Here is a 24,840-nt window from a genome sequence, read left to right on the forward strand (position 1 = left end):
GCTGTTATTTCCCTGATGTGCATGTTTTGTACCTTTGTTGAACCCTGAATTAACTTTTCCCAAATTGGAGGCTTTTCATCAATTCCTGGCCTTCCTCATTTCCATGCGCCTGTTGGAGAGAAATGACGTGAAGGCCTATCTCCATAATTAGGGCCGACCAGCCACACATGGGTCTCCCCCGACACTTCCCCTCCAAGTCCTAAATATTCATGAGACTCTAAACGCTTTCATGAGCTCTGCAATTATGGCCAAATTTGGGGGAAAAGAAGAAGAAGAAGAAGAGACGACCAGAGACAAAGACGGGAGAGACTTTTGGATCACAGATGGAGCCACAGTAGGAACATTTCCCAGTGTTGTGCAGCTCTGTTAAACGGCCATTTAACCTGATGACACTGCTGCTCCATCATTCCACGCAGCAAAGCGTTTATTGGAGGTTAAAGAGTTGACTAGAATGCAGGAGTGATGCTGCAGGGTGAAGGGAGGAAGGTGGGCGGATATGCCTGATGCACGCTTCTCCTCTCTGATAAGCTGTGGCAGCGCATGTTCTCGCGCTCGCTTCAAACCACTTTGCTCGGTTAATCCTTACTCGGATTGGAGTTAGGGTTGCGAAATTGCAAATTTCTTTAAATCACAGTCGTGGTCTCAGGGGCATTCGAGAACTGCCGCCTTTAAAGTTAACAAGAAGGTCATGGGTGAAGTGGTAGAACCTTCACAGACTCTAAATCTGCCCTGAAGGCAGACGTCTAAAGAATCATTCTAATAAATATAAAGTGCGCAAATAGGACTGCATTTCCAGCCTGCTGACAGCTGCCCAGAGGAATCAGAGAGGAGGTTTTTGTGATCTCGGTTATCTTCAAAAGTTGCCTTTCATCACTGCTATCAGGAGCCCTAACTGACTGGCTGTTTCAGTCACAGCTTGACAGTCACAGAGGCCGTCGGTGATCGGTGCGATTCAATGGTTACCGTATTTACTAGGCCTAATATCAGATAAATTCCGGGAAATGGTTACAAAAGCTGTTATCTTTCAGAAGCATAGCTTTAACGTGCAGGTATGTTAAGTTCCTCTGAGTTCGTGCACATATATAAGTGCAAGAGGGGACCTAAAGCATCGAAGTGACCACAGACGCCGTTTTATCTTTAGCCAAGAAAACCAGTGTCTGGCCACTTTACGTTACGGTTTACTGCATTTCCTGCAGCTGCAATGCCCCTTAAATGCACCGACGTCTCCCAACATTGTTAAATCAGTCTTCTTTTGACATCATTAGGGGTCCTGTTAAAGGTGACCTGACGCAGGCTTTCCTGTGAGCACCACCCTGTGCTGATCAACCTGAGAATAAATCCAATAGATCATTAAATATTAGTATGGAAATCAGGACTCAGAGCCCTGTCTGGTCTATTTTTAGGCAAGTGTAGTCGGAGAAGCCTGCTTGGATTCCCGTAACACAAACACACAGAGATGATATGTGAGAAGTCCTGGCAGGACTTTCCATGCTTTTACTTTTGTTCACAAAGGGCCGTTTAACACCATTTTGTAGGCATTTTCCCTGACGATGACAATCAGATTAACTTAACAAGATGCGTCGGTTGGATGCGATGGAAACAAAAGCCGTTGCTGTTAGTCCCACAGAGCTGAAATCACAAAAAGAATGCAGCATTCAGTGCTAATATCAAAGTGTTTGCAGATAATGATCACGGCCGATCAAACAGAAATACTTCAACAATCAGAAATGAGCTGAAATGTACTGGAAAACGCTGGGAATAAAAGGACCAGATTTGGCAACCCCAGATTTTCCCATGACTCACTGGCGGCTGCATTTCCACCGCGGCCTTACGTACCAGACAGATGATCCAGACACTCCCAATGACGTGGAGAACAATGGACAGACCAGCATCTGTACAACTGTACAATAATGATGCTGTGCTGAGGGCTTGCCTAATGTACCAATCTTTTATAGCTTCCGCGATAAAATGAGACGTATCCCGCCAATCAGAAATGTTAAATGAAACGTTGTGCTAATGAGACTGAATCCTTAGGTTGTCAGACAGACAATCAACAACATTTGTGTGGGGAAAAACTCACCATGAAGCTAAAATCCAGAGTTCCTGTGATGGCTTTTGATAAAAGTTAACTTTAGACACTATGATAGGAAAGGAAGTCACATGACAGGCAACAGGAAATGACACACAAAGATAATCAACCGACAAAGGTTTACCAAAGAGTGGACTTTAGATACAAACATGCTGTCTGTCCATCACCATGCTAATGATATCATGGCTACCCCCTTAAATGGCTCTAAACCCACTGTTGGCTCATCAGGCTGAGAGGAACTTGGTTAATGTTCAGCTGCTGCGATCACAGCAACAACCGACTTCAGTCACACAGGAAGGTGAGATGATGAGTGGCTGAACTGATGAACAAGCTAAAGCCTCACCGCGTTCATCAGTAACGTTTAGCCAACCCGCATTATTCTGACATCATCTGATGATCTGTCCCTTTGCTGCAGTAATGCTCCAGTTGTCCTGACAATGTGACGCCGTCTCCAAGCTTCATTTAGACACCGAGCACCCATCAAGGACAGGAAGAACACGCCGCCTTGCTGTGTTTCTCTCTGTCACTGACTTTACTGTCCACCGAAGCATGAGAGTGCCGTTTTCTTTGACCGACGTCCGCGTATTTGCATGCGGTGCGTTTTTGAGAGCTCAGCAGTCTATCAGTGACTCTCCAAAGGCAGCTGAATATAAATCCATTGCCACACCATCTGCCAGCATGAGTTGCATACATTTACATGCTCGGGCGAGGTCAGACAAAATGATTGACAGGCATAAAGGTTCAAAGATCAACAGAAAAATGGTAATTACATACGTAGGCGCAACCGCTCTCCATCTCTGCGTGTATAAGTAGAGATTCTAACATAACACAAATGATCCTCAGCATCTTTTCCATATTATTGTACAGAACCAATTAGCATCAAACACACACTCCAGGCGACGGTTATGAAATGTGTTACTAATTACCACATACATAGATATAATTGGTACATTTAACAGATTCCATTTAACTGGAAGTCCCTAAAGGGCTTCAATCAGGGCAACAGAACAAAAGTAAAGTGGTGCAATTTAATGGAATTGGAGCAGCGCGCTGTGCAGAAAGGCTTACAGACAGTCATTAGGAAACAATAAAGGCATAAAAGGGGAAATAAATAAATAAATAAACGGCTCATCAAATGAACCTAAAACAGCAAATGTGACCTGGGGGTTTGAGAAAGAGAAACGAAACCAGTGAAGACGCTATGAAGGAAGACATCAAAATATCAACTAGCACCCCGTCATTGGGCGGACGTCTTTCGATTCAAAGCTCCTCGTCCCTTCGTGGGTTTCTTGCAGCGTGTTTCTGTGCATATCGAGTGTGGTGGGTGAGGTAATGCCGCAACAGGAAATAATGACAGCTGATGGAGAGCGGCTCATAAGAAGAAGAAAGGTCTGGGCACTAGATCGCTCACCGTGTCACTGAGTGATGAGCGTTGTCACGCGCTGACGTGACGAATGGCACACAATCACGTTGCTCCGGGCCCAATTAGGACTCAGGATGCTCTTGTACCTGTATCACTGAGTTATACGAACGCATGTTGGTCAAACATGGTGGCAGCCGAGTGTGAATCCACCTTGTGAACATTCTGTCACTGAGTGGATCGTGGTTTGAGTGTCATAAATAAAACTCCACAACCACCGTGAGTGGGTAGTTGTTCTTCTTTTAGCTTCTTTCTGGCAGATGGCACCTACTAAAGTGTGCCTGGGCTGGTAAAAACAAGCAGAGGCATCAACTGTGCTCAAACACGGCACTAAGCAATTCCACCCGACGTAAACATGAATGCCTTCAATGGCAGATGCCACATATGGGGCCCAGCGTAGAGCCTATGGGCAGCCATAAATCCACATTTAGATACTTGTTGATGGCTCTCTCCGCAGACTCACATAGATCCTGTTACCATCAGCAGACCTAAGCGCTTCTTCCAGACAGGCCACAGTAAAGAAATCCACTTTTTTTTAGATTCGTTCAGATTAAAATCATTACTCATTATACTGCTAAATACGGTGAATTACAAAAACCAGTAGCAGTTTGAATGAAAAGCCATTAGCAAGCTGAAAGCACCAGCTCCTATTGCTAAGCTGAGTCAAACGACCAGCTCGTGTAATGGATTTTAACTTCCCATCACTGCTGAATGGAATGAGGAGATTGCTGGAGAACAAATGTTGAAAAGGACAGGGGAAAGGTTGAACAGACAGAGGAAGAATTCCAGGAGACGTGTGGGAAGAAAAAGTCAAACTCTAGCTGAGAAAAGAGGAGCTAAACCTGGAGCAAATACGTGGTCTCACATAATGACCAGCTGGTCAGACAGACAAATAACCGCCTGTCACATTACAATGGCCCGTTCCATCCTCTCCACCTCCTCCATCTTTCTCCCCACCAATATCTGATACTTCTTGACAGAGCATCCATCATCTTCAAACCTCCATCTACATGCGCCTGACAGCTTTTTCTGAGCCAATTACCTGCAAGTAAACCACATGAAGTGTCACTGCACCTGGCACCCGGTTACACACCCGTTTGCTTCAGTTTCCTCTGCCAACTCCACATCTTACTTCTTTCTCTTGCCATCTTCTCAGTTTTCGGGTCATACCCCTCTAACTCTAGTTACAGACCAATTTCTCACATTACCTCCCATGCTGAAAACTGATCGCTTGCAGGAAGGTGTCCTTACGTCTAAAAAACACTTCTAACTCCATGCAGCTTTAGGTCTTCATATATATACATGCCCGTAGATTATATTTGGATCCTGGAGGAGCGCCCTGATGCAGTGTGAAAAGTAATATGTGGGTACAACATTGCAGATTTTGAACAGTAAACCAGCAGAAATGACCATGTAAATTACATGCACACAAGCGCGCCTCGCCAACAATCCTGGTTTTAGTTGTAAGAGCTTGAAGCACACATATTCTACAATTAAAGTATTATCGGCGAACTGTTGTAAACCCACCTGGGTTTTCTCGGATTGAAAAGCAACTTTTTGAAAGCAACCCTTTTACTCGCCTCCCCAAGAAACTGTGCATAACCTACCGCTCCAAACGGTGCGCTCACTTCATCAGTGTACAGCGGAACACTGACAGAAAACGACTCCAAACGGCACTTTTTCCCCAAAAGATTTTCGCACGATACTTAAAGAACCGCGGCCTTTCTTTTCTCCCACGGCGATGTCCACCTTATTCCAGCGTTGTTATCTATGTTTCTGCGCCCCAGCGATAGCTCCTTTGTTGCTGCGAACGTCGGAACATCCAGACAGGCAGCCCGAGAATCCCGTCACTGAGGGTACGTTTACTCGGCAGCGGATTCTTGGACGCTGATTGGTCGGTTTTACTTCTGCGCAGCACTCAGCTCTGTCGTCATTGGATCAAACGGGGATGGTGCGTTCACTGTTACTCGTAAAATTTCTGAAATTGTTGTGCAAATAGAAATAGCTTTACAAATGTTATATCAAACTCAAAATGTATTTAAAAAAAAAACACTGATGGTTGAAAGTCCTGTTTTATAATACTGACAGGGTCTATATCATGGGCATTTACATTTTGTCGTTTTTAAATGAGGTGTTTTTAATTCGATTTCAACCCATATCGTGCGGGTGCTTCTACTATAGTGACGCTACCCAAGTGATATTGTATTGATCTTTTTGCTCTGGCTGTGCGTTTTGCAAAGGAAGACTGCATTTAAATCATTCTTGAATCCATGAAATTTGATTCCAACACTTACTTTATGAGAGAGAGTAAATACTATAGGTTGTTGCTTTGATCACCCTTTCCCCAAATGCTTTTGCCTGTTACCTGACTTTTTTTTTAAATATGCATTTTTTAATATGATCCAATTTAAATCTATAATTACAAAATAACAATTAACTGTATTCAATTTTGATTCCTAAATAGCAAAGTTCCAATGCATCCCAGTGTTTGAATTTCAATAACAGTGGCTACACTAAGAAAATCAATACAATTATATTTTATTATATATTACTTTAAGCCACACCCAGCACTTACTATTAATTCACTGTTCCAATTTCCATGCACGATCACTGACTAATTATGCAAAATCAACATTGATATTTATAAACGCAACTAAGCGGTTTAAATAATATAGCACCAAGTATTTGGCTCCATCAAGCGGTCGGAGTGGGTAAGTGCATTATAATTATTCGGGCTCTAACATTGTGGACTCGTAGAAATTTTCATTAAACCAGAATCTGGTGGAATTAGTTATTCTAAAATATATAAAAAAGAAGTAGGATAACTCTTATTTGTTTGCGGAGTTTCTTTATTCTTCTGTTTAAAAAAAAAAAAAAAAACATGAACATTTGAGCTGGTTATGTCATTGTTGTGGGTTTGCTTCTTTGCCTATGTCGTTGTTTGGGGTCAAAAATCTTGCACAAGCATAAAGGTTATGGTTAAATTGCTAACAGGCAATAAAATGTCCAGGTTTGGTAAATTTAATTCAGATGTTATTGAAAGAGAACGCTAAATAAAATGATAATTTACCAGGAATATGAGTACAATTTGTTTTTAAATTTGAAAATAATGGAAGATTAGAGACACAAGCAGTTAGAACAGAGATTGCTTTGCCATTGCAACAAGAGGTTTTTCTTTCATCATGAAATTTAAAAGGTTTACGCTGAAACCAGAAGTCGGAGCTTATCTCAATTAAAATTAAAAACTAACCATCATAATTAACTGACAGGATGATTTAATAGTACCATGGTAAAAATGAACACCCAACATTAAGTATTTTGTCAGACAGTGAAGTTTTCACTGTAATTTAGGTTGTAAAAGTAAACACGTTCAGCAGTATTATGTATTAGGAGCGTAATTGCAGTTTTTGAACAATTGTACCCAAGCTCCACCATTCATAAAACATGAGAGGATCCCCCAGAGATGTGATGACAGGAACAATGTAAACATGAGCGATCACTGGAAATTTAGAAAGGAACACTTAATACTGGGAGAAATTTCAATGATGAACCCACGCTCCTGCCCAATTCAATCACATGAGAGGTTTCATGTAACATCTGCATGGCAGTGACGTACAAACACAAACAAAACAACACATTTGACTGTAACAAACCTCTGCCAGCTAATGTCAGTATTCAGCCCAACAGCCCATAAAAACAAGGTTAAATTGCACAACAGAACAAAATCAGCAATAATATGCAAATGCAAATTACAGCATGATCATGGGCCTTCACAGACAAACAAATCATATGCATATACAGTTATCTATATTATATACACACATTTGGACATCATTCACAGCTACTTAAAAGTCTAAACTGTACAATATATCTGCTATAAGATCAGTTGCGCAAAATACCATTATGATATACAGTAATCATTTTTTTTTCTTTTACATTGAACAAAATTGTCCACACAATAAAATGCAAAGCACAAGCCCCAAAAAGGCCACCAAAGTGCATGTTATCAGGTCAGTTGGAAGCCACTCGAGGAACGGGCGGGCGGGAGAGTGCGAGGAAGACGCGCTCGACCGCGACGCCTCGCAAGGTGAATCGTTAGTGCGGGGAAAGGTGGACTTTGATAAACAGGCCGTGGGCTTGTGGACACACCGGAGGGAAAAGAGACCGACGCACTTCTCCCCGACGCTCGCAGACAAGGCAACGGACATCCTTCCACTCCCGCATGTCCCCACGACACCTCCGGAGAGTTAAATAGCTTTTGGCAAACGGGTCTTGGTACCTGCTGGACATCTCAGACGTGGACACACTGGTCAAACCTCTCAGACCCTGAACAGTCAGACTGTACAGGCAACAGCTGTCCTTCAAGGCCAATAATATAACCAACACGCACCTGATGTCCCCCCCCCGACACACATTCAGTTATAAAACAACACATTTACGTTAGTAGCACGTGTACCTGGGTGACTGTGACTCTGCTTTTGATTTCATATTCATTTTATCTGGCCAGTTTGCTGTGTATGAACAAAAGGGGGTGGAGGAAAACGCACAAATGAATACTGTGCAGACAAACGTTCCAGTTAAATTCAGTTACCTCCCAGTGCTTCTCCCTTGGACCAGTTAAAAACCTGCATTTCAAACTTTAACGGTCACATTTAAAGTAAAAGGTTTACTTAAGGCCACTGACGTGTGCTTTGTTCTTCTTTATCAGGTGCCATATCTCCTGTTTGTCTCCAGGGTCAATGCCCTGCGGGTCATCGTGCCTCTGTGCCCCCCCCCCCCCCCCCAAAAGAACTGTAATTGATGTTATTGTGGTATAGAGGTGCTATTCTCAAAACTTTAGTCAATTTTAACACTTTTCTGGTCCCCTAGATGTAGCGCGGTGGTGTAGTGTACAACACTGTAGACTGTACAATGTAGAGTCATATTCAGTTATATGTCAACACTCTACAATGTAGAGTCTACATGGTCTTTGCATGTTGTTATTTTCTGCATTTTCTGGAGGGGCCAGCATACCCCCCCCCACCCACCCACCCACACACACGCACACACAAAAGCTGGTTGATTTTCTCACAGATTTGAATGTGTCATATCACTCCAGGCAATGTTAAAGATGGAGAACAACGCCACAGAAGACCTTGATCGCCCCCTTGTGGTGTGTCTCAGACAGTTCATAGAATTTCTTCACATACCATGCGTGATGTTAACAGAAGGGACTGGCGGTATCATCCATCTTTATATGTCAACACTCGCGATGTTTAAGCCCTCTGATGGAGCGAGTGTCCCCCGAGTCCTGGTCCAATCGGCACGTTCCAGCTACAACCCCCTGCATATGTGACGACGGTATGAGCTGTGACTAAATCATTAAATCGATGGGGTTTGTTTTTTTCCTTTGGTCTTCATTTTGACACTTTGTCCTCGCTCCTCTGGGTCCAGCGGCCTGCTTCTCAGTCATTTTACAGTCTCTATTTTCTGAGGTGGAGGGACACGTACCCGCCGGGCTAGCGGCCAAGCAAATAAACCACCACTTCATAGGTGCACATCATGATTGCAGTGTTTGGGATCTGTCTGACGAGGTGGGTGGTGAGACCGCGGTACAGCGCTCCGTAGCCCTCCTCCCTGGGCACCGTCAGCAGGGTTTGGAAAAAAGAGCGATACCTGCTGCCTTCTTCTCGAAGCCGTGTGCGGATCACCTCTACAGGAGGAAGCAGAGGAAGACATTTGCAATTAGTACGAGGTTGTGTCTCTCATTTGCTGCTTCTCCCTGCAGTTGATCAAAATAAGACAATGTGCAGAGGTGGGAGAGTACCGTGGGGGTAAGCGATGGAGGTCGCGCATGTTTTTGAGGTGGCTGCCGCGAGCATCATGCCCACAAAGTCTGAAGCGTTCTTAACGGACTCCTCCTCTTCGTCCATGCTGGAGTTGGCCTTGAACTCCGACAGTTTGCGTTTGATGCTCTCGTAGATGACAAAGTGGATGACAGTCTCGGAGATGCCGGCGTACGAGGCCGACATGCCCCTGTAAAAACCCCGCAGCCCGTCCATGCGGTACACGCGGCCCACACACTCGATGGCGTTCATCCGCCGCTCCCCGCGGCTCCTGCGAGCAGCACATTTCCATTAGCAACCCCGTACGGAAGGACGACGTGGCCCGTCGCGGGGCGAGGTTCCTCACCTGGTTTCCAGCTGCAGACGAGTCTTGATCAGCCAGATGGGATTGGTGGCTGTGATGGCTGTGAACCCTGGGAAATTCAGGAGAGCAGAGGTTCAGACAGACGCAGACACATCTGGCAGAAGCACAATCTAACAGCCGACTATCGATCTCACAGACAACGTGCCAAAGTGCACTGCACCAGAAAGGAGCCGATCGGTTTTTTTTTTTTTAACAGTTTTATCTTAGAAAAACACAAACACACCGTGTAAAACATTCGAGTTATCTACAGAATTACGTCGATCCTCTTTGTGCGGAAAAACACAGTATTCTAAGTAAATCCGGTGCACAGACACCACCTGCGACCATCGTTTAAATCTGACTGCAAATGCAGCACGACAAGAATTACAACTACTGATTACCCAGTGTGAACTGGAGCTCTCAAAACCAAAAAATAACCACAGGTTAAGAAAGATAAAAGCTTAAATTTATGGTATAATTAGAGCAACACATTTGAAGGCGGGCCTCGATGGGCCAACGCAAGTCACAGCACAATCAGAGTGATTTTAATGACTCAGGCTCAGCGATCAGGCCGCTGTCAATCAATTAACAGAGACTGAACAAACTCCAGGTCAAGACGGCAGAGGGGGTACGTGGGCCTGATACTGGCCCACGTAGCGCTGCGACTAAAGCCCAGAGAAGCAACACCGGAGTTTGAAGGAGGCTGTTCAATAATTCAGCAAGACTGCAGAGCACAGGTGACGTGGTGGTGTAATTTAGAACAGTCTCGCTTCCTGCTGACGGGAGGCAACCTCGCTTTCAGCTAACGGATTAGCATACAAATCTGAATACCTGCGGGATACTGAGCAGAACGTACGGGAACAAGCTGGCTTTTTGTGGGCCATTTAGAGATGGCGCCGATGTCTACAGCATCGTACAACTACTGAGGGTAAAGAAACATCACGTCACGTTCCTCCAAAGGTTTCTGATGCAAATGGCGCGAGGTTGGAATAAAACAGCCTACGTGGCGAGTGCACAGGCAGTGGCGAGTACTGCGTCGGCATCACGCGGGCCAAAGTTTATGCAACTGCGTGAGGAAGACAACAGTTCTGTTACAGAGAAGAAGAGAAGGACAAGAAGAAGAAGAAGAAGAAGAAGAAGGAAGCAGAAGGATGTAGCATCTATGGCGTGTACTCACGAGGGAGGGGCAAAGCTCCTCCAGCTCCTCCCCGCTGCAGCTAGTAGCCTGCAGATTTGGGGGGCTCAGATGGCGGGGGGTCTCCCACCCAACCACGCAGGGGTGAAAGCTTTACAGTTAAGCCCTAAAATAGACACAGCCTGTTCTGTACCACAATCACACAAGCAGCAGTCACATCCACCCCCCCAAACCCCAGCAACAAATGATCCACCCCCACCCAATTGGTACTCAACAGGTAGCTGGAGACATGAGAGGCAGGAGTGACCCCCCCACCCCCACATCCTTCCACCAAAACTATTATCCCAACTGTCCCACTTTCATTTACACGTTGATGTTTCATCACTTAAGTTATTTATCGCAATTTTTGGGAAAAGCATGAAGTGCTAATAGAAGAGAACTTAAAGAGGGGGGAGGAAATGCTAACCTTGTCGCGTCCCACAGAGGACGTGCAGATGAATACGGGTCGAACGGTGAAGTGGCACTTTAAACACGAATACCTGGGTGTAATCATGCGCATGCCACATTTAAATGTTTGATTTCACTGTAAATAGTTGTTAACACGTTTTTTTGAAGGGGGGGCGTTGAATCTACAATCCTTTTTCTCCTCAGTCATCATCTTGTCTACATCATCTAGGAGCAGCAAAGCCTCTGGAGGAGTTCATTTCTCTATCAGGGAAATTTAGGCAGCCAGCAGAAAGTAGCAGAGGGAGGTGAACTGTGTTCATGTGGGCGTGAATAAGCTGGATAGGAAAATGATGAACGATCTCATTAAAAACGCAAGTGGCAGGACTTTTACTTCACTTCAACACATAAACAAAAGCTACAAATTAAACTCTCCAGGTGGAGGTAAAGCATTAGCTTTCCATAAATCCTGTATCTGCTGTGAGACGAACGTGCTGAGCAGCGCATCTGTTCACTTCCCGTCTACGCTCGGGTGCTATTTCATGAATTAACGGTCAGCTAATGTATTCAGGAAACCCAATTTCAAGAGGAAGTTGGGTTTTCCACGATCGACACACTGAATGCTGCTATTGGATAACAGCACGGGGCTAAAAGGGAGCGCAGGGGTTAGAATGGAGCCTAGCGTAGCATTGACAAGGCTAGCATTTCTTGTTAAGGAGGTGCATGTCAAAACAAAGCAAGAGCAGAAGCTGATATAGAACTACCTACCAGCTGGAAAGACGTTGCAGTAAGCAATGCTAATTTGATTCATGAATAACTATTTCTAGTACTTTTAGGAGGAAAAAAAAAATCACCATGGTTTTCATCATACCAGTGTAAAGAAATTGGGTGCTACCTGACGTGTCCGCCCGAGCGCCAGGGGCCCCAGTTGACCTTTCGGGGCCGTGCTCTCTCCTCTATACACAAAGAGCAAAAAAGGGGGGCCCAGACCACACTGTTTAAGTGACAACTGGGATGTTAAACCATTTACAAAGTCCTCTGGTGAGGCTTCAAATTTAAAAATAAAAAAGCAAAAGAAAGAAATGATGGAGGACATGGGGGGGCAGAATGGGGGAGGCGAGGAGGAAAGCACAACCCAAACTTTGAGGACTGTTCCATTTTCTTGTTAGCACCAAACCGGTTAGCATTAAGTAAATGTGTAGCCTGGAGGATGGGCGCTGGAATGAAACTGCAATAATTAGCAACCGCACGAGGTTTGATGAGACCATCATCGGCGATCTAAAGGAATCTGGAATGACTTGGTCCCCGAGTGACGTGATCAGTCAGTTTGATCCTGAAAGTCTCAAATTGTGCTTTCTGATAGATCCAATATCTTATCGAGCTCTACACAACAAACAAAGACGTCACCACTACTATTAAAGTTTACCATTTAACTTTAGCATGCTTTAAGCATTTACATCCTTTTAACTTTGTGTAGCTTGAACCATCCCACAAGCGTGTGAGGGGGGGAAAGGGAAGGTGGGGGGGGGTGAAATGAAAACTGGGATGTGTAAGTGTGACAAAAAAAAAGAATATTAATTTATAATGAATCTTTAGGTTGTTTGTTTGGTTTTTTTTTTTAAATCTGAAAGTGATTACCAGTACGGAAAGCAGACTGACCTACGGTAAACAGGCAGATCTACGACTCTGCAACACACAGTGACAGACAGACCGGAGGGCAGGAGGGAAGGAGCCATCATTACCTGCCATCCCGGCCGACAGCATGTGCACCTGGGTGGAGTCGGGCTCCAGCACGCCATTCAGCTTCTCTTTGGCCTTCGAGTAGGCTGCAAAGTAGATCGCTCTGTGGCAAGACAAGATGTGGAGATACTGCTCGGTGAGGGGAAGCAGATAACGCCGTCCTCCTGAGTGAGGACTGCGTGGCTGATAGTTACGCCCCTGGAGGACGTTTGGGGTTTGAACAAAGCAGAAGCCTTTCCGGCGCGTGGCTGCGTCCACCAGCGGATGTTTACTCCGTGATTTAAAGAGCAGATTGCCAACGCCGTTCAATATTTGGGACACATCGCTGTTGAGTGTCACACTTTGCGGCCGAATCTCGCCAATAATAAACATGTGCGAAGAAACACGCCCACATCAGGTCGTTAAATGCCTCCGTTATCCTTTTACAGCTCAGAGTTCTGATACCAGAGCTTAATGGTTGTTTACGCCTCTTTACTCATGACCTGCTTTAGTCTGCGAGCTATTTAGTCCAATTTGGCTGCATTTGCATGGATTAGAGAATACTGTTGGTGTGGTTGTGAGTACCTGGAAGGTGCCACACCCACAAGGTTGGGCCCCAGTCCTCTGAAGAGTGAACGAGGTCCCTCTCTTTGTAAGATTAACCTGCAGAACATTGACATGTTTGTTTTTTAGACTTTATCACACCAGCATTACACAGTAGGTAAATCTATACCTGCAGACACTCGCAGGCTTACACACAATGGAATATCGCACTAAATGATCCAAAATGCGCGTCCAGACAGGATGGCAGACATTTTTCCAGTTTGAACTTTGCCCTGCTTAAACAGCAAAAACATTTTTAAGAATAAAAAGGGGGGGAAAGGCCCTGTTGCTGGTGCTCTTGTTCATCTAGTGGAACTGTTGGTGTTGCTTTTCAGAAATGCTTTACAGAATAGACCCCTGTCAATTTAAAACACTGCGTGATTGTCTCTCCTCCACTCTGCAGGCACATTTGGCCTGGGCTATAAACTGACCCACTTTGACAAGCGTGGGTTTTTCCTCCTCGCGTCACACAGCCGATCCCTCACAGTCCCGCTACATTCTGCTCTGCATAACCCCGCTGCTGGCTGGAGGAAGCTCCTCTCAAGGGCACAAAGGGGGGCGCTAAAGTATGTTGACCCAAGGGCAACGGGTTCAAAAAAAACAGTGTTTAGGTTGCAGTTATAATAGAGACAGAGCACAGACCTATTCTTGGTGCGGGGAAAAAATAAAACCCATTCTGCTTAATCACCCTACTGAACACAGAGTCATGGAAATGTGCAAATGGGCAAGAGGGCGCGTGTGGATGTAACCCTCAGAGCCCTTTCCTGGGGAAATCCAGTTAAGGAGATTTCTCAAGAATTCCTCATTTGAAAGAATGCTCAATGCTGACTTGCATAATAAGCACAACACAGTGGAAAAATGCTCTGTGGTATTCTTGGGAATGGGGGTGTCCAGCCAGCCGCAGCACTGGAGCACCGAGTATTAATATTTCAGCTCCACTAAAAAACACAGGTTGAGACATTTCCAGGATGTATAGATGGTTGCAGTTGTGCGTTTCTTTGCAATCGGTTTAACAAAAACAGGCCACGGAGCAGGTGGGATCATTCAATACCTGCACACTGCAGCAGGAAAAGGCCTTTTTTCATGTTTCTTTACCCCATAACTTTTCTTTTCTTTCTCATCTTTTTCAAAATTCTTGAGCTTATGCTATTGCCAAACTAAAATAAGTCTCTGAATTTAATATCACTGGCAAAAACATGTTATAAGCCTTTAATACCGCACATATTATGTTGTTGGAATGTCTAGAATATACTGAAGGTCTACGGTTAACTAGAGAAATTCTCCTTACTTGAGACAATGCACAGGCCCCGGAGGAGCCACGCGAGCGACGCCAGCTCCATTCACAGTACTGAGCTGGACTTCAGAGATGTAGAGAGTAATGGAGGAGGACTGCAGCCTGGTCTTCACCACTTCCAGAGGACAGGTCAAAATAGCTCCCACTGTGCCGCCACATCTAGAGCAAAGTTGAACAGGTCCGGGGATGAAAGAGGGCAAAAAATAAAGCGGAAAATGGAGGAAAGAGAACGGGGGGGGGGGGCAAACACGGCAACAGTCTCCTAAGCGTTTATTTTGGGTGAAAACAGAGGCTTTGCAGATGAAAATAAGAGAAATATGCATGTAAATAAATGAGGCGGGGGTTTTGTTTTTATTTTTTTATAAACCATCCCTGGAAACATGAGCCGCCGTTCCTCTTAGGTCTAAAATTATCGTTGCCATCACACATCAATATATTACGACCCGATGCCGGGACGCTGCCAGGATCAGGCCGCCAACAAAGTAAGACCACACGACTGCTCGGAGCGTGCGGCGGCCGGGCCGCCACGCTGACTTTTGTCACCCGAGAGGGTGAATGCGAGGTCCGAGGAAAACAGGACGGCTTATTCTTACTGGACTTACACAGGGATTGTAAACAAAAACAGTTCTGCCACCAAATGATGTGAACTCCCTCCACTATGACCGGTGTATTCTGCCAGCAGCCCTCAGAGCTGTAGACTTAAAACAATCACCCAGCCAATCTGATTACAGTCCTTATCTCGTCTGTTGTCAGAAATATAGCAGATAAACACCACTGTTTACTGATACAGCGGGCTTCATCAAGGCCTCTGTGTCATGTGATATTTGATTGGCCTCTGTGCTTTGCTGCACAATGGGTCCTAAACTAGAACCAAGACACTGGAAAAGCCAACCTGCGCCTAAATATCGCTCCTATTCCAGTGAGGAACCATATAAAGACCTTGATTTTAGGCTGCTCCTTCACGCTGCATGTTCAATAGAGAGTAACAGCAGCTATATTTACCTTTGGAGCGCACCAACCCACAATTCTGTCCACATGCAGCAGTGACCCCTGACCTAATTCCAAGGCAGCCCTGTGCGCTGCCTGCATGTTTTTGAGTATGGGGGCCTTTTTTCATTACCAATTCACACCAAGGGAGAACTGTGAAGATGCCAACGGCATATGAAGAGTCCAAATAGGATTTTGACCCAACGTGGGTCATATTGCTCCGACTTGGAAAAATCAGGACTGATAACGGAATAGAGCGGTTTTGATTGGATCACACATTTTACTGTCAGTGGCCTAGGACAAAGCACATTAATAGATTTAATAGAGGTTACTATCCAGACAAATAAACGCCATGGAGTTTGTGACCGCCTGCGTTAGCAAGCCAAGGCGCTTTGATCATAAAGCAACCTACAATGTCACGTAACCTTGTAGTTCTACTAGTACGCATCATGAAGGGTGTGAGTTACATTTGGGTGACGGATTATCTAGTTTGATGTCATTTATTATCTCTTCCTTTGTACGCGCAATAGGCTGCGCGCACGGATAACGGTGGCGTGATTTTGGATTTACTGCCCCGCAACCACAGTACATTTTGTAGGATTTGAAATGTCCCAGTATTAATATCACTTCAAACCAAAACGAAAGCAGGAGTTGACAGAATGCCTGATTCGTTGTGGCGTGACATCCGCGCACCAGGCTGCTCGTGCCGAGCACACGCACGCGCTACGTCGAACGAAATCTAGCAAATCTAGCGCCTAGCAAGCTGCAGCAGACATGACATATCGGAAAAGGGCTCAATATCTGTACGAAATTCGTCCTCCAACTTACCCTCCGGCGAACAAATGAACCAGTGTGTCCCTTTGGCTCATTATTTAGCATGCTTTGCCAAGCAGCGCACCTCGGGGCTGCGGCAGAGGATCGAACGCTGTTCCTGATGCTTCCTTCCTCCGAGGGGACCCGCACATACACTGGACGGACGGCGTCGATGGTGACCCAGCGGCGGGGCGAGTCTACGGTGATTCAGGCTGCAGCGGACTCCGGAGGAACCCTCCTTCCCCTGCCCACAGCTGCCTCTCCCGCAACGAGATAGGTTCCTATCTCCAGGCAGACCGCCAGCGAGACGCGAACTTCACAGTCTACCTGCAGACAAACGCGATCCTCTGCTCTCACAAATGGTTATATGTCCCATCTGACAGTTCGCCCTGGTTAATTCATCATTGTGGTGACTGGAAGGAGGTAGATCTCGTAGTAATAACTGCGCAATCATAGGCTACCAAACCTCGCGATATTAGCGGGGATGCAAATAGATCCGTGACGTCACGCCCGTCCCGCCCTGATCATGCAGCGTTCACGTGCTCAGCGAGATGCTGGGTTCGTGTTCCGTGTTAACGGAATTGGATTATCCGGTGAAAATACAATAAATATACACATAAGACAACCCATAGAAAGATTAATTATATGAAGACTAAAATATATGAATTTGCTCGTATGAAATACCAAACCTGAGCTTTTCACTTGATTTCTGCAGCTTTAGGCTTAATGTTCCTGCTCTGCCCCACTGCTTTATGATCGTCTTTTATAATGGTTTAATCCACGACAGGGGATATTTTTATTATCAAGCCAAGGATAGAAAGGTAACAATGACTATAAGACAAAATTTACACGTTAAAACAGATGTCAGTGCAGCCCTAAAAGGAAAGCATGCTTTTGCAAATCCGCAACATGTACAATAATATTTTTTTTTAAAGAAAAAGAGCACTCAGATTTAATGAGGTTTACCCAAGAAATGGGGTAAAGTAGGGAAGTATTTTGCAGTAATCAATATAATGTAAAAGATATAAGCTACATGGCTTCATATATGCAAATTCATATTTGTATATTTAGTTATGTGCATTTTTCCCCCAATGAAAACTGAAATACATTAACACCTACAGCAATATATATTCTTGTGTACCCCAATTACTGCTAGAAAAACTGTATTAATGTACAGAACGTGCATCACACAGGCCTCATTAATTTTGAATTGAAAGCTACTACACAGTCAGCTGATTACACTCAGATGGTGATTCAATAATGGATCTGAGTGAATCTGTAAATTGGCGGCACAGTAGGGCAAGTTGGAATCATGAGTGTGTGGTTTCACCTTTAACCTCTGCAGGGAGAAAACCAACCCACTGATGTCCTGTATTAACGAGGATATGCAAATCTCATGACTCCGAAATTTCTGGTGGACCCAGAGCAATTTCCTCTCAGATTAATGGAATCACATAGCAGGGGAAAAACTGCATCAAATAAAAAAAAAATCAATATATATAGTTTTAAAAGTCTAACCATCGTGCCTTTTTGCTGGAAATCATATCTATCAAAAATCACGTTTTCTAAGGCTGCTAATAAGTTTTACTTTCGTATAATGTTTGGCTGATTTGACATGATGGCAATTATCGATTATTGTCATTTAATTGGTTTCAAACAAACTAGCTTAATTCTTTGTTTTGTGAATGGGAGACTATTCATATCTGCAAATCAATACACTCAGTACTGAGGTAAAGTTCAAAAAATCAAAGATAAACACATCTGTACTCAGAAGATCTGCAGGCCAAATTCCATGAAATTTCAGTAGAGTTTTTGTTGTGTGAGAGCTAAAATAGTGAAACATTTTCTCCTTCCCAATGTGCAATTGCAGTCAGTTCTCCGTGAAACCTTTTTTATCTATGTTTTATCTATGAAGGCCGGCATGTTAAACCATTTTTGGGCTTTTAATCAATAACCGACAGTCCGGGTTTGGTGGCTGTTGTGTAATGTAGATGTTGGAAGCTAAATGGCTGCCTTCCTGTGCTCATGTGAACTTCAACTCTCAGTTTGAGGGATCACGAGATGAAATGACACCAATTCAATTAAACTTATTGAATGCCAAAGGTTTGGAATAAATTTCAGAATACTTGAGCCTGTCCTGTAATCTGGTCCAGCAACTCTTGCATTCTGGTCATTTAAACTGAAACACTTTTTGGGAGACTTAAATACGCAGCTTTATATAAGCTGGATTTTGTGTTATTCATTTTCAGCATAATCACAATTGAAAGAAACATGCAAAAATCACAAAATATACCTCCATTAGATGGCTCAAAACTAAATCAGGTCAGTCTCTTGCCACAGATTAAAGAGAAATGTTTGCAGTAGTAACTGGAATTCCAAACCTCATAGAACTTTAATCGTAGAACTTTGGATTCTGTTTTGCTAAGTACATAAAAACAGAGATGTTGAAACTATTTGATAACCTTTTCTCACGCTCTATACCAGCCTTAGACAGTAGAGCTATATAGTATAAAATCTGTTTATTAACCGCATCATAACCGAGCCATCAGACTGAAAATTACAATTTTTTGTTTCTTTTGTAAAGACGAGTTGGTGGTAAAGTCCAGTAACACACATCTCATGATGTGGGACACTTGTCTAGTAGTCATGTCCCATGATTTCTGTTGATTTCAGCCTGTAAGTCAGACAAGATAGTGTGCGCGTGTGCACACGTGTGTGTACATAGTGATCTGATCACGCTGCCCAGGAGTGGATCTCTACTTTATCAGTGTTTGGTTTCAAAGGCAATGAAAGGAAAAGTGGTCGATAAGCCCAAAATAGATATTGTTTAACTAACGTTTGAAAAACAAGGATGTTACTATTTTAGCTCACGAAAAAGGGATGTTTTGATACCCACACAAGACAGCACTTTATAAAGTCTAATTATGTCTTTTGGTGTTTCTGCATAATATAGATTTAAAGCATATTATCCTTCTTGATTCACCACAAATTAGACTCGTTATGCTGATCATAGGTTCTGCTTGTACACAATTCATCAGGCTGTGTACCTGTGAGTGAGTAATTAATTGACTGAAAATAGCAATAGAGTGAACGTTTTGAAATGCGGTTTAGAGCAGAGGAAGATGCTCAGACCTCGACCCAGGATTGCAGTACTTGTGTTGGGTTCATTGCTGCCACCTAGTGGCAGAAGGCGTATATATGCCGAGTGTATTCATTGATCATTTTCATTTGGTTCTCGTAGATGGATACATCGTGTAAATAACCAATCATTTATTGCTCTGCAAAAGAGACTAGCTGGGGTACGGGGAGAAATACTGTTTCTCATACATCACCTGATTACCGAAAGGACATAATCACGCATTTCCTTTGCAATTTGATGGTGCATTGGGGTAATATCTTAAAAAAAACAAAAGCATTGGTATCCAAAACTGTACACCATTTATTTCCTCTGCGCTGCTAGTGTGTAAATAAACCTAACCCTAAATAAAATAATACACATACGGTAATACATATTATGTCTGACTTGGAAAACCAACTATTGCTACTGGCACGTGAAGGCATCGTTGCGTCACGTGATCACCGCACAGCTGAGGGATGCTAATGTAGGCTTGCCAGTCACTAGCCTGTTAGCTATGTTAGCTGTGGTCCACTAATCCCAGCAGAACATCCGCTTCTTCCCACCGTTCCAAACTAAACCAGCAGAGGAGGATTTATCACACGCAATGGCGTGGACACGGTGCTCGTGTTCGTCTTCTTTGTCCCCGCATTTCATTGGCTTTTTGCTAGATGTCAATGTCATAGTTTATAGCTAGGGATCTCCCAGTAGCTTAGCTCGCTTGTTTGTGGTTAACGCAGGGCAAGGCCAAGGCCAAACGAAAAAATAGGCCGACGGGTAAGTACACCAATGCTATCTCATGTTTTCGTCATATTTGTCCGATTTCCCATGTTCTATTAAAACAAAAATCAAGCCGACGGTCGACCCGATCTCACGGACGTGTTTGGTTTTTCTAGGATTATTCCATCCCTGCCGCGTCGATCATCTGGCTACCTGCACAAATAGACGGCAAGTATCGGCTTTTGTTTGGAAATTAAAACTTGGAAGTGGTTTTACAGACTCTGACATTTCGTGGCTCGGTTGTCATCGACTGCGATGTTTTTGCTAAGCAGTCTTATGTCCAGATGTCCGTCGCATTTAAATCACTCGAGTTTGTGTTTCAGAACGCTTTAATGTCCTTAATCGGGGTTTACCCTAACCGATTAAAGACCTGCGATGCCAAATAATAGTATAAATTATTGGAATGAGGTATCACACGGCTTTAATTATTACTTTTGTCTTATTAGAAGTGTCTTTTGAGTACATACTGTCCAATTTTTGGGGAGAAATCTGCTGCTTTCTTTTTAATCTCTGTCCTGACTCTTGCTTCAAAAATAAATTCTGTTCATAAATGAACAAATGGCACTTGTGCAAATGCCCATAAACTCTATTCCCTATTGGATACTGATGCGAAAAAGTGGATTAAGTTTTGTGTCTGTGGGCAACTACTTTAAATCTTCCTCTCTGTTTAACTGGATCACTTTTTTTCTCATAAAACTGGTTTAAAACCTTAAAGCAAACTGCTGAAATATGCACATTTGGATTCTTCTTGGATTCATTTTTACATATGATGCCTTTCTGTGTTTCTTCCTTGTTGACAGTACGCTTTTGTTTGCTCTCCTTTGCTTTACTTCTTTAACAAGGGTGTTATTTATATTTGTGCAATTAGATACATTACAATTGAAAATTTTTAAACTGTTATTTCCTTTTGCTGTGTAAATGTAAAGGTACTATTCTTTGCACTGTCATGAGGCCATTATTTAAACATCTTCAGCATCACATGGACGTTTTACTGATATTTTAACATGTATTTATCATCATTAAAGGTGGGCAGGTGACGAAAGGGACATCGGGGTTTTGGGTTTTCGCGTTGTCCATCGCCATCCCGGTCAGCGTTACCGCCATGTCTTCATCGGGGTGTTGTCACCTACCTGGCTCCCTTTGTGACTACTCCGGGAATGCTGAATCTGATGCCTCCAAGGATTCGGAGGAGTCTGATTCCACCACGCAGGCCCAGTACATTGCCAAGGTTACAGCGAAAGATGGCCGCCCACTTTCCACCGTTGTCAAAGCAGTCAGCTTGCAGAGGTTAGAGGGGGAGGAACCGGCCCGGGGCCCTAACCAACACAGGATTATAACGTTATCGTTTGTTTCATTGCTGTCCTGTTTGTTTGTTGTTGTTTTTTTTTTACTTCCCCTCCACAGTGACATTGGCATGTGTCGGATTTGTCACGAAGGAGCTGGGGGGGAAACCCTGCTGTCACCTTGCGATTGCACGGGCACGCTGGGGAAAGTGCACAAAAGCTGCTTGGAGAAGTGGCTTTCCTCCTCCAACACCAGCTACTGTGAACTCTGTCACACAGAATTCACTATTGAACGAAGGCCGCAGCCACTCACACAGGTCAGCGAGACTTGGATTATTTAAAGGGATCTGCTGTTGGTTCCTAGAATAACCACGGTACATTCAACATAATTGACTCATTGCCGAGATGTTCGTCATTGTAATTGTTTAGAATAAATATTTATTAAGGGAAAAAATGAAACCATCATTAATATCTGGGAGGAAAGAAATCCACTGACGTGAGGACAAAAATATGCCAAAGAAACCAGAATGCTACCTTCTGCATGTCTCAATTCTGTATTTTGTCATTGCCCAGTGGCTGAAGGACCCGGGCCCTCGGAGTGAGAAGCGCACCCTGCTGTGTGACATGGCCTGTTTCCTTCTCATCACCCCCCTGGCAGCCATCTCTGGCTGGCTGTGCCTGAGGGGAGCCCAGGACCACCTGCAACTGAAGAGCAGACTGGAGGCCGTGGGCCTGATCGCTCTCACCATCGCCCTGTTTACCATCTACATCCTCTGGACGCTGGTAACTAAGCCCTGACTTATACCCCAGAGGCATTTGGAGGTGTTGGCAGCAAGTCAATGTTTTTCTCTCTCACGCCTGCTTGATATTCGTGATGGCGTTGGCGTCTTACATGACTTTGGAAGACAAAGGAGATTTGAGACGAGTGATTCATAACAAAGAATGTGCTCGTTAATCCGCTTTTCACAGTGTTTTTTGCCAGGGTGTTACAGTAGCTAGTTAAAATGAAAGGGAATTGAACTTTCCCTGATCCGAAGATGACACTGAGCCAGACCTGAGCCTAGTCTGGAAACACTGAAGAAAAGATGGTTCATTGTAATGTTAAAAGTAGTAGTAATTCTTTTTCCTCTCCTCTCTCGTCTCCTCCCATCTCGTCCTCTGTTCCCCTCGATCCCAGGTGTCATTTCGATACCACTGTCAGTTGTACTCGGAGTGGAGGAGGACCAATCAGAAAGTGCGCCTGCTCATGCCTGATATGAAGGGGGCGCACACCACCCAGCGCTCTGTGCCCACCAAGCTGACCAAGAAAATGACAGACGAGACTATTGTATGAGCACAAAGCGGCGCCAAGAGGAATATCGAAGAGGAAATCTCCTGAAACACTCTCTAAAACACAAACAACAAAAAAAGAAACCAATCATGTTAATGAACTTTTGCACTTCATATGGACCACTCTTAAGGGGAGCAACCCGCTCTCCTGATTTCTTTCATCGAAGCACTTGATGTAAAATGTATCGACTCGCCACGAAGGTGGTTTTTTTTGCAAGGACTCATTCCAGAGTCACAGTTCATGTTAAAACCCACAGTTGTCACTGGGCCGTCAGTGTTGGGACGTCTGCGATGTGGACAAAGGACTCGCCGGCCCAACTGTGTGTCAGTGACACAACTGTATTAAATACTAAGACACAAGCTAATGCAGCAGGATACAACTGCTTCAGCATGCTACTACAGTATAATACGAACATATTCACTACCTATAATTCTCCCCTTCACCGTGTATTTAAATGCTTTTGAACAATGGGCAGCGGGAGCCCAGCAGAGGGTAAAAATGTAAAACCATGACTGATGAAGTCTATCTGTGAATAATCATCGTTGACAAGAGCGACAGTGGCGCGAACCCACCGCCTTGTCTGTAATCTAATCCCGATAAAGCTTTATCATGGCTGCCTGAACAATGAAAAACAAGCCCCCCCCCCCCCACTTTCCTGTTTAGACAAGAGCCGAGGCATCGCACATTTTATCACTCGTCACGGGGTCGGGGAAGATTGGAGCCGAAGGCTACCTGCGGCCGTGAAACGGCAGGGCGCCGGCGTGCGTGCGCGCGTGTGTGTGTGTGTGTGTGTGTGTGTGTACATTCAGTCTGAATGATATTTCCTCATAAGAGCGCGTCGGCGAAAGGCTCTGGTCCACTTGTAAATGCGCCATTTGTTATTTGAGCTGCGTAGTACCGACCGTAGTTACCAGAATTGTTTTGGGGTTGGGTTTTTTGTGTTTGTTTTTTAGAAGCGATACCAGTATTCTGAATGAGATTACAGGCTTATCTAGAACCACAAAGCTGCACTGGAGCAGCCAGATTAAGGTGCACAAGACAAACGTGTATTCGGAAATGGTCAATCAGCATATGCAGTAACTGAATTAGTGTTCTGTAGTCGTCCTGCTGCCCACCCCCCCCCCCCCCCGGCTCGGAAAGTTGGGTTATTGTGCAATAAAACACAAGGGAGTTCTGGACTAAATCATGATGGGATGTGTGTTTTCTGTTTTTGAACCTGGGATCACTGAGAGATCCTGTCAGGAGGTTTAAAGCTTACTTTTACTTTCTTGACATTTATTGTTAATGAGGAAGTAAATCACAATTACAACCTTTACCTGCTGGTGACGGGTAGATTTGCATTGCTAAAAGAGGTGTGTATGGGAATAATATAGCAATTTACATACAGAAATATGGATATTTGCCTGTTCCTGTTTCAGTAAAATTCTTTCTGGGTTTAACTGTTTGGTTGAAAACGTTTATAATCCACGTCACACATGTGTGCTTCGTGACTTTCACCTCGAGTTTAAACTGAGCCAAGGATCAAATAATGTAAATCGGGTCATAATTTGTCATCTTTCAGCTTCATTAGTACATGTAACCTTTGACCTGGAATGATGAATTCAGCTGTGTATTAAAGCAAAATGGCCTCAGGGTCGAGGAACCGTGCGTGACTCCGTAT

The 24,840-nt window shown here is 44.2% G+C and overlaps 3 protein-coding genes across 4 annotated transcripts in view; 1 reads left to right on the forward strand and 2 right to left on the reverse strand.

Annotated features, from left to right (window-relative positions):
- spsb4a (splA/ryanodine receptor domain and SOCS box containing 4a) overlaps positions 1 to 5,361 on the reverse strand; it is a 34,775-nt gene extending 29,414 nt beyond the window's left edge. Inside the window, exon 1 of one of the 2 annotated variants that reach the window (XM_003975669.3) lies at positions 5,117 to 5,361. The gene's annotated coding sequence lies outside the window, so the exon portion shown is untranslated. Of the gene's footprint in view, positions 1 to 3,500; positions 3,607 to 5,116 lie in introns of those variants that run through there. The other variant, XM_029830858.1, reaches the window with a different exon arrangement.
- A 979-nt stretch (positions 5,362 to 6,340) lies between these two features.
- slc25a36a (solute carrier family 25 member 36a) lies at positions 6,341 to 17,103 on the reverse strand. The gene is made up of 7 exons (XM_003975678.3): positions 16,688 to 17,103; positions 14,867 to 15,031; positions 13,561 to 13,638; positions 12,999 to 13,099; positions 9,681 to 9,747; positions 9,316 to 9,605; positions 6,341 to 9,201 (listed from the first exon to the last, which is right to left on the reverse strand). The coding sequence occupies exons 1-7, from the start codon at positions 16,726 to 16,728 to the stop codon at positions 9,008 to 9,010; spliced, it is 936 nt and encodes a 311-aa protein (XP_003975727.2). The 5' UTR covers positions 16,729 to 17,103; the 3' UTR covers positions 6,341 to 9,007.
- A 3,158-nt stretch (positions 17,104 to 20,261) lies between these two features.
- LOC101065249 (E3 ubiquitin-protein ligase MARCH2-like) lies at positions 20,262 to 24,818 on the forward strand. Its single transcript, XM_029830629.1, has 6 exons — positions 20,262 to 20,564; positions 20,684 to 20,735; positions 21,593 to 21,854; positions 21,972 to 22,167; positions 22,424 to 22,633; positions 23,028 to 24,818. Exons 3-6 carry the CDS (start codon positions 21,670 to 21,672, stop codon positions 23,181 to 23,183), a joined length of 747 nt encoding a protein of 248 aa, XP_029686489.1. The 5' UTR covers positions 20,262 to 20,564; positions 20,684 to 20,735; positions 21,593 to 21,669; the 3' UTR covers positions 23,184 to 24,818.
- The last annotated feature ends 22 nt before the right edge of the window (positions 24,819 to 24,840 follow it).

Source organism: Takifugu rubripes, chromosome 22 (genome assembly GCF_901000725.2).
Source record: "Takifugu rubripes chromosome 22, fTakRub1.2, whole genome shotgun sequence".
NCBI classification, from domain to species: Eukaryota; Metazoa; Chordata; class Actinopteri; order Tetraodontiformes; family Tetraodontidae; genus Takifugu; species Takifugu rubripes.